The sequence below is a fragment of the Pan paniscus genome, chromosome 4 (assembly GCF_029289425.2).
Source record: "Pan paniscus chromosome 4, NHGRI_mPanPan1-v2.0_pri, whole genome shotgun sequence".
Classification (NCBI taxonomy): domain Eukaryota; kingdom Metazoa; phylum Chordata; class Mammalia; order Primates; family Hominidae; genus Pan; species Pan paniscus.
The window spans coordinates 105133330-105152346 of record NC_073253.2 but is presented as its reverse complement, the minus strand read 5'-3'; the positions used below and the strand labels follow the sequence as shown (position 1 = coordinate 105152346).

General features: G+C 40.2%; 1 protein-coding gene across 7 annotated transcripts in view; it reads right to left on the bottom strand.

Moving 5' to 3' along the window:
- Positions 1-19017, bottom strand: part of LOC130541533 (uncharacterized) — a 29898-nt gene extending 10881 nt beyond the window's left edge. For 2 of the 7 annotated variants that reach the window (XR_008955596.1, XM_057302320.1), the window contains exons 1-4: positions 18823-19017; positions 18137-18265; positions 16325-17671; positions 14894-14994 (exon numbers count right to left, since the gene is read on the bottom strand). Coding sequence is in view for 1 of the 7 variants with exons in the window: in XM_057302320.1 (XP_057158303.1) it covers positions 16547-17083 (537 nt within the window). In the remaining 6 variants the exon portion in view is untranslated. Of the gene's footprint in view, positions 1-14893; positions 14995-16324; positions 17672-18136 lie in introns of those variants that run through there. The other 5 variants (XR_008955595.1, XR_008955599.2, XR_008955597.1 and 2 more) reach the window with 4 other exon arrangements.

Genomic DNA, 19017 nt, shown 5'->3' with positions numbered 1-19017 from the left:
ATTAGAAAACTATAGCACTGCTCCATTTGTGACAAAGTGTTTTACACAAGGGTGAAGCTGGGAGACATAAATGTAGATAAATTCAAGATACATTTTGGAGGAAGAAACAATAAGAATTTACTAGACTTAGGTGAAGCAGGGCATTTACATAGATAAAGCAGCGTAAATAGAAATTCAGAGGAGATAAATGGTAGGTCTGTGTGGGCTTCAGTGAGACAAGACCAGTGTAACTCTTTCTTGCAACAGAGCCCTGGGCCATAGAATAACATTATTCATCTTTGAATGTGGAACTAGACCCTGTTTCCACTCCTTAATTCCAACTTTAATTCCCCTTCCCCTGCTCCTGGTCTCCATCCATGACTCATTACAATAAAAAAAAGTATAGGTTGTAAGACTTCACAGATACCTAAGCAAACAGTGAAGCCAACATTCTCCAAAATGTATTCTGCTTGTCACTTGTTATATGAGATGCTTCTTGAGAAAAAAATAAATTGGAGAGCTTTGTGGTCAAATAAGTTTAAAAGATGATTTTCATTTTCTTTTTCTGGAGAGTGACAAAAATATTAACATGTAAACACTCTGAGATGTCCTTCAGTAAAGAAACTTACTTATCTTTGTTTAATGGTTAACCCACCTTTTTCCCAAACAAATAGGACCTTAGGCACATTAGTCCATAGACCAACCCCAGGAATCCTGTGGAATCACTGACTTGGCTCACAGGACAAGTTACATAATTACCCAGTGCAAAATGAAAATGATGAGCCTTTTGTTTAAAAATCATTAAGAAATTCAAGACAGTGACAGCAAAGCACTAAGCCAAGTGTGGGGCTGTTCTACATGAGGGCTCCTCTGGGACTGCACAGAGCTTACATGACCATGAAGTCAGCCTTGTAGTACCTCAAGTTACAGAGGAGGAAACAACCCAGAGAAGTAAAGTGGCCTCCCATGATCTCACATTAGGTAAATATTGACACCGGATCTTCACCCTGTGCCTTCTGACCACTTATAGCATACCAACTGGCTTCTACGAGATGAACCAGATAATTTGGGGGATGGGCCATTTGTGATTGATGCCTCAGTCAGGTGCAACGGCATCATCTTTGGTTTTGCTCCTGCTATGGCAGGCACCAACCCTAAGGGGCAACCTCTGGCATGACTTGCCTCTAGCTTGTCTTCAAGCTCATTTCATTGCTTTTTCCTGTCATCACTCTGGTTTACTGTCACCAGTCACTGAACTTAATCACTACCCTAACAACAGTTCTGGGGATAATATGTGTCTTCAAGAAATATTGTGAACTGCCTAATTAGAGATGAGTCAGAAAGTAAGGCTAGAGGAAGGGAGAAGACCATGATTATCTAATTCTCACTCTGAGAGAAGAAACCAAGTACCTTTGTCCCTGACTTAAAATGGTTCAACTTCCTATTTTTGGCTTTACAGTAGTATGAAAGCCATATGCATTCAGTAAACACCATGTTTTTCATTTTTAATTTTGCTCTTTTCCGAGGCTAGAGATATGCAGTGGGATACTCTCTTGAGGTGCTGGACAGCGGCAGTGAAATGCAGCTCCCAGTCAGGCACATGATGACAGTGTGCTGTGTTGCCAGCAATTTTTGGATATCCTGTTTCCGCATCCATCACGTCTACAAAATGCCCATCTGTGTCTCCTGCTTCTGGTGAGAAGAAGAGGAAGGCAATTACTCTTGAGATGAAACTCAAGATAATTGCCCAGCATGAAGGCAGCAGGCCAGTAATGGCCATCACACGTGAGTTGGGACATTCACAGTCCGCAATCATGACTTATCCTTTACATGAGTTTTTAACTTCCAATATTTTCAACTTCCAACAAATTTATCAGGACATAACCCCATTGTAAGTCAAGTAGCATCTGTATTTCCTATCCATATTCCATAAACCATTAACACAGGGTTGTATACATAGTGGGTGCACAAAAAAAGCGTCTCTTCTCCCTTAAAGGTAGGGAAGCTATAGAAATCCATGTGGAATCAGAATGAGGAAATGGTGGGGAAATACTTATGCTCTGTGAAACTATAAGGTGGATGATGCTGAGTTCTCCAAGAGTAAAATAAGGAAGGGCTTCAAAGCAGAGGATAAGAATGAGCTTTGGAATAGGCCACACATGTATTTCAAGGATAGGAAGGAGATGTGGGTAGACAGAACACAGGGACTTCAAAGACACAGCAAGAGAACATGGAGAGTATAGAGGGTTTCTACTGTCTGGCCTTCTGTATTACTCAAGGTTCTCCAGAGAAACAAAACCAAAAGGTTATATGCATATATAGAAAGGGATTTATTGTAAGAAATTAGTCTGCATGATTAGGGAGACAGACAAGCCCCAAGGTCTGCAGGGTGAGAAAGCACACTGGAAGCCCAGCAGAGCAGATGGTGTAGCACCAGTCTGAGTCAGAAGGACTAAGAACCAGGAGAACCAATGGTGTAAATTCCAGCCTAAATGCATGCTGGCTCTAGACCCAGGAAGAGTTGGTATTTTGTTTTATTTATTTATTTATTTATTTTGAGACAGAGTCTCACTCTGTCGCCCAAGCTGGAGTGCAATGGGGCAATCCTGGCTCACTGCAACCTCCACCTCCCTGGCTCAAGCAATTCTCCAACCTCAGCCTCTTGAGTAATTTGGACTACAGGCATGCACTACCACACCTGGCTAATTTACTTGTATTTTATTAGAGACAGGGTTTCACCATGTTGCCCAGGGTGATTTCGAACTCTCAAGCTCAGGCAATCTGCCTGCCTCAACCGCCTAAAGTGCTGGAATTACAGGCGTGAGCCACCGTGCCCAGCCAAGAGCTGGTATTTTAGTTTGAGTCCAAGGGCAGAAAAAAGCCAGCATCCCAGTTCAAATGCAGTCAGGCAGAAAGAATTCTCTGTTAGTTAGAGGAGGGTGAGCCTTTTTGTTCCATGCAGGCCTTCAACTATGTGTGACGCCCACACACATCGGGGAGGGCAATCTACTTGACTCAGTCTACCGATTTAAATGTGACTCTCTTCCAAAAACACCCTTAGAATAATGTTTGACCAAATATCTGTTCAAACACTGACCCAGTCAAGTTGACACAAAAAATGAACCTCACATCTGCCCAACATCATTCCTTCTTATTTCTGCTCCATGATTCAATTTTCCTTTGGGAGCCACCCCTTGCCTATGAGCAGTCTATGTGGGTGGGCTAGGGCTGACTCCAATTCTGAATTTCTAGGAATAGACATTGAGAGTATTCCAATGCCCTGAATAGAGTTACTGAGTTTGAGAGAGGCCAATGAGTCTCAGATCCTGGGACTTTGGCTGTAAACTGTTTGAAAAGAGGAAAATAAAATGAAAAGAGATGTTTTCTGCCAGGGTTGTTATGCTGAAAATGCTGGGCTCACTATGTGGAGAGGACTTACTTATGAATGACACCAGCACAGAGGAACAGAAGTGAGAGAGAGCCCTGATGACACGGTTTGATTTGAGCCCCTGCTCAACATTTCCTGCAGGTTTCAGTTGCATGAGTTACACAAGTTAGTTACATGAGTTTCATTTCATACTTAAGCTGGCTTAAGGTAGGTCCTTGTCTTTTATAAGCAATGAGTTTTGACAGATGCTATGAGCACATTATGCTCAGAAAATAAGCCAACGGAATGGGCCTGCCTTATCTAAGGAGCTGTGAGCGAGCAGCCGGCAGCTCTGCTTTCTGAGTGGTCCTTTTGAACAAAGTTACAGCATCACTAAAGGCAGATGAGTGAGCTCGACTTAGCTCCCGAGGCTGATGCTAAATCTATCAACTCCTAATGTCACACTATTAACTGGAAATGATTCTAGCCCTGAAATCCCATCACGTTCACAATAAAAATCATCTTGTGCTATCTAATATGAGCGTAGACAGTGTACTGTCAGGACTGGGATTGGGGACAGTAAGCAGAGAGGTTAAAATCCATTTCTATTGCTCTGAGGGATGGGAACAGAATTTGGGACCAGGATGGTGCCAGGGATAATTTAGAAGCATGGAATATGAAGGCAGAGGCACCAACATATTAGTGCTAACTTCAGACAAATCCATGTGGAATCCTAGATAACTTCCTTTTCCCTCCCTCTTTCCCATCTCTCAGTTTGCTTTTTCTTCCCCCTTTTCCCCCACAATTTTGAACCCTTTCCTGTTCCAAGCACTGTGCCAGACACAAGGGCTATGAAAACAGGCATCAAAGAAGTTTACAGGCTGGGGTTGGGAGGGTCATGTTGGTGGGGACAGAGCAAAGCATGCATGACTATTGTAGCACAACGCAGTCAGTGTTGGATAGTGACACAAGATGCTTTGGAAGCACAGTGAGAGAGACTCACCTGCCAACTGCAGGGATATAATCAAGGCTGCTTACCACCACTTTTGGGTTTCAATACCAGGCGAGCGGGACTTCAAAAAATAATAATTTTTAAAAATTACTCTAAGGATAAACTTGAAATCTTGTAACTGGTCACATTTTTTTTCTTTGTTTTGATCACATCTAGAAACAACATATGATCTATTCTAAAGTAACTTTAGTTCCTTATGGAAATGATTTCATATGTTAACCTCACTCCTAAATTAATCTTAATTCTTACAAATGTTTTCATTTATTTTTATTCCACTGTACAATGCACATTTCTGTAAAATATTTCAAATTTGGAGGTAATGAAAGGTAAATAAGTAAATCATGTACTTATATATCTTAGTAACTTTTCAATTACTTAAAACAAGTAAGTTTTTTTAATGATGATTAAAGCATAGGTAGTAACTCTTTTAGAGTAACCCTATGATCCTTGCTTAAATGAATAAAGTAGTATGTACTGGTTCATGAAAGTACAAATATCAATAGGACAGAACAAATATCCAAGAAACCAACACTAGTATATATAATGATTTAGTGTAAGATAAATGTAATATCACAGCTTAATAGGGAAAAGGATGACTCTTCAATAAATAGTGCAGGGATAATTAGATCACTATTTAGTGGGAAAAAAGTAACCTCAAGCAAATAAAACTTCTGATGGCTTAAAGAGTGAAATGTTTAAAATTTGCCTCAAATAAATGAGGAGAAATATATTTAATATTTATCAGATCCTTAGATGTGGAGTGACTTTTAAGGAATTGCCCAATATAATAATCAAAATAGAACAAAATATGTATATTTTTTATTTTATATGTTTTTTATATTTATTTTTATTTTTATTCCTATTGATTCCTAGGGCTAGCCCAGTCACTGGGCTCCTTATCATTAGATAAGTAATGGCAATATGCATGAACATATATAGGCAGACACAGTTAGATTTAGTAATTTTGCTTCTCAAAATTTACCTAAAGGAAATAATCAGAGATTTGTCTAGGAGGACATTTACAAATGTTTGACTTTTTAGGTATCCCAAGACTTTTTTTATATTTTACACAAAAATACACGGAAATATCCCCTAACATTTGAATACATTCTATTTCTTATATTGGATGATAAAGTTGCAGGTAGTGATGGATACCAGCACATATGCATATGCATTTATTTTAAAAAGAATACAATCAGCTCACACTCTTCTATAATTTATTTTTAATTTAAGTATATATTTATACTCATCCATCAATTTTTTATTGCATATCTACTAAGGGGAAGGAATACAGTGGTAAGTAAAAACAGTTGAACTCTACTATTGTGGGGTTTATGATGTAACAAAGAAGGAAGACATTACAGAAATAAGTCAACTAATATTAATGTAGACTCTCAAATGAAGTTAAGTGCTAAGGTTTGGATATTTGTTCCCCCAAACCTCACATGGAAATCTGATCCCCAGGGTTGGGTACAGGGTCACAAGGGATGTGTTTTGGTCACGGGGTGGATCCCTCATGAATGGCTTGGTGCTATCGTCAAGGTAGTGAGTGAGTTCTCACTCTATTAGTTCCCACAATAGCCAATTGTTAAGAAAAGCCTGGCGCCTTCTCGCTCTCTCCCTTGCTTCCTTTCTTACCATGTGATCTCTGCACATGGCAGCTTTACTTTGCCTTCAACCATAAGTGGAAGCAGCCTGAAGCTCTCACCAGAGTAGATGCTGGCACTATGCTTCTTGTACAGCCTGCGGAACCATAGGCCAAATGAACCTCTTTTCTTTATAAATTATCCAGCCTCAGGAATTCCTTCATAGCAACACAAATGGACTAAGACAATCATCCCAAGGGATAAAAAGGTTGTCTTATGAAGTCATATGACAAATGAAACTGATCCCAAGTGTGGGGAGTTAGGAAGGCTTCCCTAAAGAAATTAAATCTGAAATATGAGTAGAACTTAAGTGAAAGTAGAGAGACGGAAAAGAACGTTCAAAAGACAGGAAATGGCCATTGCAAATGCTCTGCATTAGGAAAGAGAAGGCACATTCAGAAACTGGAAATGACTGGTATGACTTGGTCATAAAAAATGAGGAGAGAGAGTAAGAGAGGAAGCTTGAGGAAGATGTAGCATCTAGGCATGAAGAGCCTTGGTCATTACGCTGAGGATTTTGGTCTTTATTCTTTATCCCAAGCGCAATGGATGTGTTAAAATCCAATTGAAACTTTGAATGGATTCCTCAGGAGAAGATGGCAATTAAGCACAGAAGCATTACTTAGACAAGAGATGATGGTACCTTGGGCTAAAATGGTGATTGCATCAGTCTTATAAATGAAACAGATTTTTTGGAGGTGATACCAACAATGTTTTTAGTATGGATATGGGGATGATGTAAGGGAAAGGAACATTGCCTAAGTTTTATTCCTGTGCAACTGAATGAATAGAAGGTGGTACCATTCATCACAGTAAGAACAATGGAAAAGTACCAGTCTAAGGGAAGATCATGGATTCAGTCCTGATCATGTTCAAGTGAGAAACTTTTATTTCAAGTAGTTAAATGTATAAGTCTGGGCTAAATATTATGTTTACATAATAATAGTAACTGAAGCTTTGAACTTGGTTGAGATTAAGAATAAAGTATGAAATGAGAAAAGGAGAGACTCTAAGAGAAGAATGTCAACATGTAATTTCTGGGTAGAAGGAGAAGAGCCTGCAAAAGATACAGAACAAAATGGCCATTGAGGTAGGTGAAAAGCCTAGCGAGTTTTAAAATGTATCCGTTGCATATAGCATTATTGAGTTTATTACTGACTATAGCAAGGGCTGTTTCAGTGAGACAATTGGGCCAAAGTCATATGGAGTGAATTGGAAAAAAGACCAGGAAATAAAGAAATAAAAATGGTGAATATGGACAATTCTTTGAAGAGGTTTAGCTATTGTGCTAATCAACTTTTGCTGTGATAATAAACATCTTCAGGATCCTTGTAGTTTAGAGCAACAAACATTTGTTTCAGTGGACCAGCTATAGTTCTGCTGGGTTTGACTGGGCTCCACTCAACTATGCATGTATTTCCATTCTGGGATCCAAGCTGAAGGAGAAGCTACTGGGATATTCTGTGCTCATGGTGGAGGATAAAAATATGAGACAAACCAAGTCATGGCATTTAAAGCTTCTGCTAATACATGAAAATGTGGCCTTGGCCAAAGCAAATGGCCAAGCCCGAAGTCCAGGTCACAGCAAAATTTAATTAAATAATTCCATAGCATTGCACATTTCAGTATTTCCAATTTTTTCATTTCTAAATATCTTCAGTAAAGATGTATGTATAAGGAAGATGATTGCAGCATTGACTGTAAAAGTAACAAAACCTCAAACTACCTATGAATAAATGCTCATCTACAACAGAGAGACACATATTCCTCCTTCAGTAGGCACAAAAGAAAGGACCATAACATGATGGTAAGGAATATGTAATTCTATTACACGGTAGGTAAGAAAAATATTCCAATCTATCATAGCTATGAAAGGGAGAAGAAAAATAAGGAGATAATCTATAGGGAGATGAGGGGTCTAGGGAGCTTTTTAATTCCCCCTTCATTTTTTAATATAGGAAAGATTTTGACATATTTAATATCATTAGGAAGAATCAAGTAGAAAGGAAGCAAACAACTTGCTGGAAAAAAAGAAGAATAACTGATAACATAACTTTCTTGAACCTGTAGAAAGCTATAGTTGTTAAAGCACAGGTCTGGCCTAAGATATCCCAGGGATATACGTCTGTGTGTTAAGAGGGGTTAACACATAGATATACGTGTGTGTGTGTGTGTGTATGTGTGTGATGAAGGGTTGTGTGTATTGTACACCTTTTCCTAGAAAAACACATGTTGATTTATTTCATTTATTAAACAAGTGCATATATACTAATTTAGCTTAATTTTAACCATTCTGTGGTAGGTAAGCATTTAGGTGGTTTAAACTTTTGTTACTTTTACAATCAATGCTAGAATGAACTTCCTCATTATACATATCTTTACTGAAGATACTTATAAATGAAAAAATTGTAAAAATTTAAATGTACAACACTATGGAATTATTTAATTAAGTTTTGATATTCCACTTAATAAAATGCTATGTGATATGGTTTGGCTGTGTCCCCACCCAAATCTCATCTTGAATTGTAGCTCCCACAATTCCCACATGTCATGGGAGGAACCCAGTGGGAAGTGATTAAATTATGGGGGTGGGTCTTTCTTGCACTGTTCTCATGATAGTGAATGAGTCTCACGAGATCTGATGGTAAAATGGGAGTTTCCCTGCACAAGCTCCCTCTTTGCCTGCTGCCATCCATGTAAGACATGACTTGCTCCTCCTCTTTGCCTTCCGCCATGATTGTGAGGCTTCCCCAGCCACATAGAACTGTAAATCCATTAAACACTTTTCCTGTATAAATTACTTAGTCTTGGATATGTCTTTATCAGCAGTATGAAAATGGACTAATACACTAAGTATCCATTTAAAATCATTTTGTACAAGACTATTGAATGACATATACTGCAGGTCATCAAGCAACTTAAACAATGTGATAATATCTATAATATATATATACAGTTGACCCTTGAACAACACAGATTTGAACTATATGATCCACTTATATGCAACTTATATGTGGTTTTTCTTTCACCTCCACCACCCCTGAGACAGCAAGACCAATTCCTCTTCTTCCTCCTTTTTCTCAGCTTACTCAGTGTGGAGATGATGAGGATGAAAATGTTCATTACAATCCACTTCCATTTAATGAATGGAGAATATAGATTCTCTTTTTAATGACTTTCTTAATAATATTTTCTTTTCTCTAGCTTGTTTTATTGTAAGAATACAGTATATAAGATATATAACCTAGAAAATATGTGTTAATCTGCTTATGTTATCAATAAGGCTTCTGGTCAACAGTAAGCTATTAGTAGTCATCTTTTGGGGGAATAAAGAGTTACACACAGATTTTTGGACTATGCGGGGGGTTGATGTCCTAAACCCTGCATTGTTCAAGAATCAACCGTATATACATACACACACACACACACACACACACACATATGTATACACAGAGTACACAGAGAGAGAGAAAGTAGATAGTACACAAATATGTGTAATACATGTAGTTGACCCTGGATAGGTTGATTTTTGCTTTTCTAGGCTTTTCTGGATATCCACTCTTTTTCAATGGACTTATAATACTTTTGTAATTGGGGGAAAAGTGAATGTTAAAAACGTGTTGCTCTTCACCAGATCACAGTAGTGCAGAGCAAAGCAGCACAGCAGAGAGGTTGAGAGAACCAGCCCTGAAAGCACCCCAGTGCAACCTTGACACTGGCCCTTACTGCAGGTATGCCCTCAGGCCAAGTACTTCTTCTCTGCCTCAAGGTCCTCATCTCTAGTATAGAAACAATAATTATTCCATCGGGTTTAGTCAATATTAAAGGGAAATAACAGGTTAAAAATACTAAGCCCAGTAAACTGGCTATAGTTAGTGCTTTAAAAATCTGAACTTTTGGCCAGGCATGGTGGCTCATACCTGTAATCCCAGCACTTTGGGAGGCCAAGGTGGGCAGATCGGGCAGATCACGAGATCAAGAGATCAAGACCAACATGGTGAAACCCCGTCTCTACTAAAAATACAAAAATTAGCTGGGAGTGGTGGCATGCGCCTGTAGTCCCAGCTACTTGGGAGGCTGGGACAGGAGAATCACTTGAACCTGGGAGGCGGAACTTGCAGTGAGCCAAGATCATGCCACTGCACTCCAGCCTGGTGACGGAGCGAGACTCCGTCTAAAAAAAAATAAAAATAAAAATAAACTGAACTTTTTTTAAAAAAAAGATACTATCTTTTTTTATCACGGAAATTATCAGTGTTGGAAAGAGTGAGGTGAAACAGGTGCTTTAATATACTATGGTGGAAGTGCAGATTGGCACTGTCTTTCTGGAAAGTAGCTGTGCAATATATTAATTCTCTTGTTCCTATAATCTCAATTTTTAGGATTTTTACCTAAGGAAACAGTCCATGATAAGTAAGAGATTCATGATATTAGGATTTGAATGAAGCCTTATATATAATGAGGAAAAACTGGAAATTTCCTCAACATTCAATGATAAAGGAATAATTAAATAAATTGCAAAGATAATGTAATAAAAAAGGAAAAAACTCATAAAATTATTTCAAAGTGACTTTTAAAAATTAATAATTAAAAAAACTTTAAAATGCTGAAAAATATGATTTCAGGAGTATATATGTCAATAAATATAATAACAGGTAGTAGGAGTGTAACTAATTTTATTAAGTAATTTGCAAACCAGTTTTTTTCACACTTGCTTACGATAAGTATTAGTTAATTTTATAGTCAACGACAAATTTTTTAAAATGTAGAGACATTTTTAAAATAAAGAAAATGTATTTCCTTTGTATACTTTATTGATCTTTGGAAAGGAAAGGAAAAAGGGAAAAAATCCTTTCTAGAGAGTCTATTTCAACTTCTTGTTGCCAAAGCAATCTCAGAAAAGATGGTCTCACAGACTTCCACGTCATTCAGCAAAGCAGCCATTGAAGGGGTTTTGTACGGCCTGAAAACAGCCAGGGTCTCCTGAAGCTTGGAGGGGAGTGGGTAAGGCAGTAACAACCTTTACTTTATAGAGGTGCACCCACCTGTTTGGTCTTCTCCAGCCAGGCCAACCTCACAGAATGAGAGAAGGTCAAAGGTTATTTCTAAACTTGATTTAACAGACCAGATACTGAGGAGCTGGATAAATGTGGGCCTGGCTAACAGGTGCTGCATAGAGGAGCAGGAAAAGCGTGTGCTTGGTCATCTTATAAGCCTGGCTTACTCCTCAGGTTTCCCTTTCTCCCTGTTTCCTTCTAGTTGAGTAACCATAGAAAAATTACTTAATCTCCTTGAGCCTCAGTTCCCACAGCTATAAAGCAGAGGTTATAATCTCCACCTCATAGTGCTATGAACAGGGGTTCTATCCAGGCAGTGCACAGTGCTAACAGTTGTATTGATCGTTAAATTATTAAAATACTTTACTACGAGTTGGTGAAGAACCACTTCTGGAGCCCACCCAGTGTTTCCCATGACCATCTATCCACCCCTCTCCATTACCCTCCAACCAGAGACACAAATGGGGCCTTCAGGTCTCTACTGCAGCACTATTGCCGGTGCCATTTGGATAACCTGTGAAGAAGCCATATTTGTTGTTAAATGTTTTGGATATTATCCCCGGTTGTGGGAATAAAAGATGAACAAGATGATTTCCATGGTTGAGATTGTAGACTGTAGAGATTTGGAACTTTTTTGCAAGAAGTATATACTTACAGCACACACACACACACACACACACACACACACACTCAGGTCAACAGGATATTTTTCTCCCATGAGACCAAGAAATCTCCCTTTATAAGGGAAGAAAGACTTGAGGAGAGGGTTAAAGAGCAGTGAGCAGGATGACCCCCAGAGCAGTTCTCGTAGCTGCTAGACACTGCCTAACCTGAGCTCAGAAGAGTGGGCAAGTTCAACCATTCACTAAGCCTCATTATGAAATCATCAGAAGTGGCCTTCATTAGCCCTGCTACTTGGAAATGAAAAAGAGATTTTATATTAAAAAAGAGATTTTCTTAAGAGAATGTACATGGCCTTGGATTTTAATAGATCATATGAGAGTTCTTGACACTTATAGAGTTTAAGAGCACAGCTTTTGGCCAATCTTGCTTCAAGGCTAGACTGCTAACTGCTCAGAAAAAAGGCTCTAAGAAAAAACACTTTAACTTACAATTCTGGTCTTTTCTTAAGGGCATTTGTTCCATTCCTTAGTAAAGACAGGTCTAGGACAACCTGCTCAGAGATATTTCATAGAATTATCACTAATTCTGGGATCCCCCTCTTCCAATAATGGACAACCAACACTCTTACCCTGCTCCTCCAGAACTTTTTGTTTCATTTAGCTTGTATGGGATAATATTGAGGAAACGGGATACCAAAACTCTAAAACAATTTTGTTAAGAAAAACATTGTCTAGATTTTCAAGAAAGAAACACATTAGTGATACTAAAGTAAATGCAACTTACACAAGAATAACTTCTTTCTTGTCCTTGATTAGTGTTCTGTAAAGAATAGCATGTGATATTAAACTGGGGCAGCTTCTGGGAGCACTGGTACTTGGTTGGAGTGAGAGCTATACTAATCTGAGTGTATTTAAATTGGAAAGAATTTAGATTTTTTTTCCACGTGCTAGATTTCCTGTCAAAAATGTGACTCCTTTAAATGCAGTATGTTCTATTCATTCTCAGGCCTTCTAAAGTACTAGGGAAAACGAGAACAAGCCAAAATCTTGTGCCCGTGTCTTTTTTTTGGAATTGAGTTTGCACACCTATTATATCACTTTGGAAACCTGATGTCCAAAAGGCCTCAGCACCTCTAAAGACAATTTCATGAGCTACTATTGTTTTGTTTTTTTCATCAGGCATCAGAAAACCTTCTGCACCTCATAACCAGACTTTGGATGAGGGCAACATGCACTTTTCACAGGTGTTCTGTCTGTGACAAAGGACAAATTAAGTCTCCAAAAAGACTCATCTGCTAGCTTTTTCTGGTGACTTCTATTTCAAGGTCTTCTCTCTCTCCTTAATTAGCCTTCCCAAATGGACTGTTTAATGCATAACTAATCTTGAACTTGCTCTTTTCTCTGACTGAAGAGAAAATTGCACTTCATTTTGTTGAGCTATGGTGCTTATGTTGCACATTTATCAACGAGTGATATTTTAGAATTCTAGATGACAGCTGTTCAGAGTTTCCTCATTGGCAATATTAGATTGGGAATTACTAATGGTGACTATATAAACCCTCTTTTACATGCAGTCTAATCAAAATTGTTCTAAATATTTAGCTTACTAAATTCAAATTATTTTCCAATGTATATTAGTCTAATGAAACTTTTTTTGGGATCTAGAGGAAAGTTGAAAGCATTTATAACATTTATCATGTGGCCAAATGTGTAATTGATAACAATATAATTCAGTGTACTGATCTGACTGTCTTCTTAGCTCTGCATCTACATCATCTTAATTTATTTCCACTATTTTCTTTTTGACAATAAATAAAATACTTCAAAAAATTTTAGTCTGAAATAAGTGGCTATGCTTGTTTTGTGTTGTTTCATCAAAGGAATTTTTTTAAATGTTTGCCCTATTCTGCTGCAATTAAAGAAGTGGAACAAAGTGGAACATACAAGCTGAAATACAACTGGCAAATAGAATTCACAATGTGCTTTCTTTCAGTGATTGATACCACACTTACGTAGGCAAAAACAAAAGGGTCTCCTCTGTCTCTGCAAGCAGGCAGAGTTCCCTTGAAGAAAGCAGGAATCTGCAGGGGCCTGGATGATGAGGTACCAAGGGGACCACGGGCCCAGGATATTGGAAAAATTTCTCTAACATCTCTTTCTAAGAACTATAGTCCTTACCTTTTTTTAAACAGGAATCTTGCATTGAATTGATAGCACAAACAGAAGTTAAAAATCCCTAAGTTTGAGGGTGGAGGGATATGAAGCAAGGAAATATCAAATTGGAAAGAGCTGCAAAATCAAAGAATGAGTGATGACATGAAATAGATGCTATGGGGGTGACTTCACAGAAAGTGGAGGCCCTTATCAGGTAGGAGAGGAGGGGAAAAGAGAAAGTCCCAAACATCAGGAAATTGCAGAGATAGGTGAGAGCTCAGAAGTTAAGTGTACACCATTTCCATCTAGTTGTACAGATCCGTCTCCATCTGAATGCAACAGGAAGGTAAAATGAGATTTGGTCTCAGTTTAGGCCGAGGTCCCAAGGCAATAGGTAGAAAAAACTGCTTCCAGGTTCCAAAATGATATACAAGCCTATTTATGGAGAAAGTGTAATGGATGTAGTCTAAATCTGGTTTTGCAACCCTTAGCCTCTCTCAAAAAAAGAATAGAAAATGAAATTAAATTCTTGGAAAACTGCAGTTAGAGAAAAAAATGTATTCAGGAATAATTGGTACAGTGCTGAGTCTCAACTCTTCCTGCACTCTCCACTCCTGATTGGGAAAGAGATGAATGTTGCCTTCTCCTGACTTCAAATCTAGTGAGGAGACTTCAAAATCAACCACCAGGAGAACCTGTGATGTGACCTCTGATACCAGACTGGTATGTGACTAGTGCCTGAGAAATCTAAAGGTTAATATTATGGCTAGGGCTGGATGCCTACCAGGTGCTCAAAGGAAAAATGGGCTACATCTTAGGAAGCAATGACATTTAAAAATGGAGGTGTACCACAACATACCCAGGGGGCTGTCAGATAAAGGCAAAGTGATTAGCAGAAGCACGTGCCCACATCGAGGGAGACTTCCAGCAATGGATGTCCCCAAAGAACCTATGAAAATGCTCCAGGACAAAATCAACTGTAAATGTCTATCATAGATTGATGTGAGTCAATAAGGCTTCCTCCCAACCTCTTGCCTCCCCTCCCTTCCTCTTACCTTGTCAGGGACCTGGGAAGGAGGGCAGGGGAGAAGTGACAGAGTCATGAAGCCAATCACTCCCCGCTTGCTTTTCCACCTTGGGCCCTGACAGGCCAATGCTGGAGGAGGAAAGAAACTTTAACTTTGGATGAAATTTGGAGTTTTGGCTGGACATCCAGGTTACTAAACTGAGATTACTCTGGAGATTAAACTATGTAGAGGATATTTTATTTTCTAAGAGTAACCAGGAAAGTCAATGGCACCTGCCCCTCATTTCATCTGGGACAGAGAAGAACTTGCCCTCAGAGTGGTTGTGCTTGCAGCAGTTGTCAAAAAAAATTGTTTTGATTGTCCCTTGTTTGTTCAATGCAATGCTGACATAAAAATGAGCATAAACATATAAACGGTAGGTGAAAGCCAGCTGTAGAATAACTCTAGAAATGAGAAAGCATTTCACTGAAGAGAAGTGAAATTTGGAAAGCGTGAAAATCTTCTGGAGATACAAAGGCAAGAATCCGCATTGCATTTAGGAAAATAGCAGAGTGGAACTAAAGGGACCTTTGGTAACTGCATCTGCTTCCAGCTGTGTCTTATGAAAAATATTATCTCTGGGCCAGGCACAGTGGCTCACACCTGTAAACCCAACACTTTAGGAGGCCAAGGCAGGAGGATTGCTTGTGACAAGGACTCCGAGTTTGCAGTGAGCAATGATCATGCCACTGCACTCCAACCTGAGCAACAGAGTGAGACTCTGTCTCTCAAAAAATAAAATAATAATAAGAATTTCTGGACTGAAAGCCAACTTCCTTTTCTGGGGGAAAACAAACATATAAACACAGAGGTTTATATATTATATATTTAGAGTTGTCTGCTGATATGGAAATAAGTATTCCTCAGTTAACTCATCAAATAAAAGGGAGTGACATTTGTAGATGGACAACTGATCTCGGTTCTGGGGCTATGTGTTCCATAACATGCAGAAAGTTGGTGTTCCAATATAAAGCAGTCCTATGTATGAGTTTGGGTTACAAGTTCTTCCGGAATCTAATTATTGGGATATGCTGAAAATTCCTATGTCAAGGGACTGAGAATTCTCACCCCCAGCTAAAAGGGTTCACGAACCTTGCCACACTCATTTGAACAATAACTTTAAGAGAGTCATGGGGGTGGAGTATGGGAGGGGAATGAGCATCCTGTGACTGAAAGACAAGATTAACCACCCTGGTATATCTCATAAACCATCCCCATCGTCTCTCCACTCTCCCTCTCAATTAACAAATTATGAAAGACTATTATTAGATACAATCTTGGCTCTTCCACTAACTAGTAATCAGGAGCAAATCACTTGCGCTTCTACACCTTGGTTTTCTCATTTGCTGAATGAAGTCTAGGACTAGAAAAGTGGTATAGGTGGCACAAAACAGATCAGTTATTTACTTACGTACTTACTTATTGAGATAGAGTCTTGCTCTGTCGCCCAGGCTGGAGTGCAGAGGCGCCATCATAGATCACTACAGCCTTGGACTCCCAGGCTCAAGCCATTCTCCCACCTGAGCCTCCTTAGTAGCTGGGATGACACGGACGTGCCACCACACTCCAATTTATTTTATCTTCATTTTTATAGTCTCGCTATGTTGCCCAGGCTGGTGTGGAGCTCCTGTATGGCTGGAATTACAGGTAGGCTTGAGCAACTGCGCCCGGCCCAACTCTGTTATTTAAAAGCATATCCAGAGGCGGCGCGCCTGCCAGGCATTGAGCGCCTGGGACCTGAGCGGGAGCGGGCGGCCCCGGGATCCAGCAGGTGCTGAGGTTGGCAGTCTGCGGGCTGGCCAGGGGCTTGGTCCCGGGGTTCTGCTTCGCTGGCACAGTGGGGAAGCCGCGCGCAGCCGAGCCGCGGGCCTGGGCGTGGGGCACGCGGCCGAGCCTCAGCGTCTGGGACCCCGACCGGGACAGGCAAGAACCACTGTCTCTGAACAACCTAAGGAAGAGGAACGTGGAATCTGGAGAAGAGCTGGCTTCCAGGCTGGACCACTGCAGAGCCAAGGCCACAGGGCACACCCTCCTCGTCATGCGTTCCCAATACCATGTGGACGGCTCCCTGGAAAAGGACTGCAGTCTGAACCCACCGGGTCGTGAACAGGTCGAACTAACTGGACTCCGACTTGCAAGCTTGGGGTTGAGGTTTAATAAAATCGTCCATTCCTCCATGACCCACCCCACAGAAACCACTGGCTTCAGCAACAGGCACCCGCCAAGGGTCTTCAAAGGCCGCACAGACCTGGGGCGGGAACCCTCCTCGTCAAGCCAGCCTGGCAGCGTATCACTAGAAGCGGCCGCTGGGCATGCTATGAAGATGGAGTCCGGATCCAGGGAGCGCTCCGAAACTACATCCCTCGGGGGATGCCAAGCAGGGGAAGGATAATTAGGAGATCTTCCGATGTCACGCCAGTGTCATTCGCTGCAGATGACAGGACACAGCGCTGCAGTTTCCTCCCGAAGGCTGGCTCCATTGCTCCCTCAACAATGGCAGCATCACCCACCTGGTGATCCGACCCAATGGCCGAGTAGCGCTCAGGATCCTCAGGGACACGGGATTCATGCTCCCTCACAGCATCACCCAGTCCTGAGGGCCCTCCGCAAGACTCTGCCCTCCTCAGCTCAAGACCTGGCTCTGGCTTTTCCTTCCCTCCGTCCTCCTGTACAGGCTGCATTGCAGTTACGTGCTGTTCTCGAGGAGGCAACAGACAAGTAGAAATCTCTCAAATGTTGCATTTGGGTATTTGTTTCTGGCCCGGGCTGACAAGGGAAAAATTCAGATCAGATAACCTGACTTATTTGCAAGGCTTTCTATCTTACCATGACCTGCCAGGACGACCGTGTGGGGTTTAAGGTGAAAACTCAGACGAAACTCGGGCCTGTTTTGGGGACTGAATGAGTCCTGACAGAGGCCATCACTTTGATGACCACAGCAGGCCGTCGCTGAGGGTCCCCTGGGCTCCGTGGGCAAAGCCTGTCAGGCACGAGGGTAACTGAGGCACACGGAAAAGAAGGGCATGGAGGTTTTGTTTACAACTCACTTCATTTCACATTCTTTTAATTTCTTAAAACCCTTGTGTCATTTAAATATTTATCCATTATAGATTTTCCCCAGCTGGATTCTTGCTTTGAAAACCAATTTCTCACTCCAAAGTTACAGATCCCTGATGATTCTGGATCTGAACTCATCTACGTTATTAGGCCTTTGAGGGCTCAAGGACTTACCAACCACACAGGTGACCGTAGGCAGGGGAGGGATGAAATGAGTCTGCAGAGGTGGTGTGAGCTTCGACCTTCATGCTGGTCTCAACGGAGAGGTGATAGGCTGGTGATAGCCCAGTAGGAGGAGATTACCTTTAATCAATAATAAATCCCAGACTGACAGCTCAATCCTAGTTTGCTTCTGATTTTTTTTTATGCTTAGGGATTAAAATATTTAAACATGATGTGTCTATCCCAAATATTTAGTACAACCATCCTATTAATTTAGAAAAAAACAATTTCTACAACACAGTAGTGAACATTTTCTGCAGTCAATACAACTAATTGGGATAGTTAATCTACTTCTTTGTCAACTTTGGAAATGACTACATAATAAAAATTACTGGTTTAAAAAAATAAAAAAATGCATAAAAAATAAAAACATATCCAGAGTCTATCACTAGAGATTTGTGATTCAGTTGATAAAGACTAGGGTCCAGGAATCTGCATGTTCATACATTTAAGCTGATTCTGATGCAGATGATTAAAACAAACATTAAAATACACAACCTCTAAGGTCTCTTGCAATTTTAACCCTCTCTTCTGTTCTAGTCCATCACAACTGTTTATCGCTCACTTAGAGAATACGTGGTGCCTTACAAAATCTAGCGAGCTCGATGAATATAATTTTATTTGAAATCCATACTCACAGGTTGCTGGAATTGGTTAACAAGGATTCCAGTCATCATAGCATATTATAGCATTCTGCTGGCTGGACATGGTAGTCTTGTTTTTTCTCTGGTTCAGGTTACTTAGATGGTTGGACTGAAAGATTCCCCTCACTGTGAGATTCTATGATTCTGATTCTAATTCTATCATATTATTAGGTCTACCATTAGGAGTTG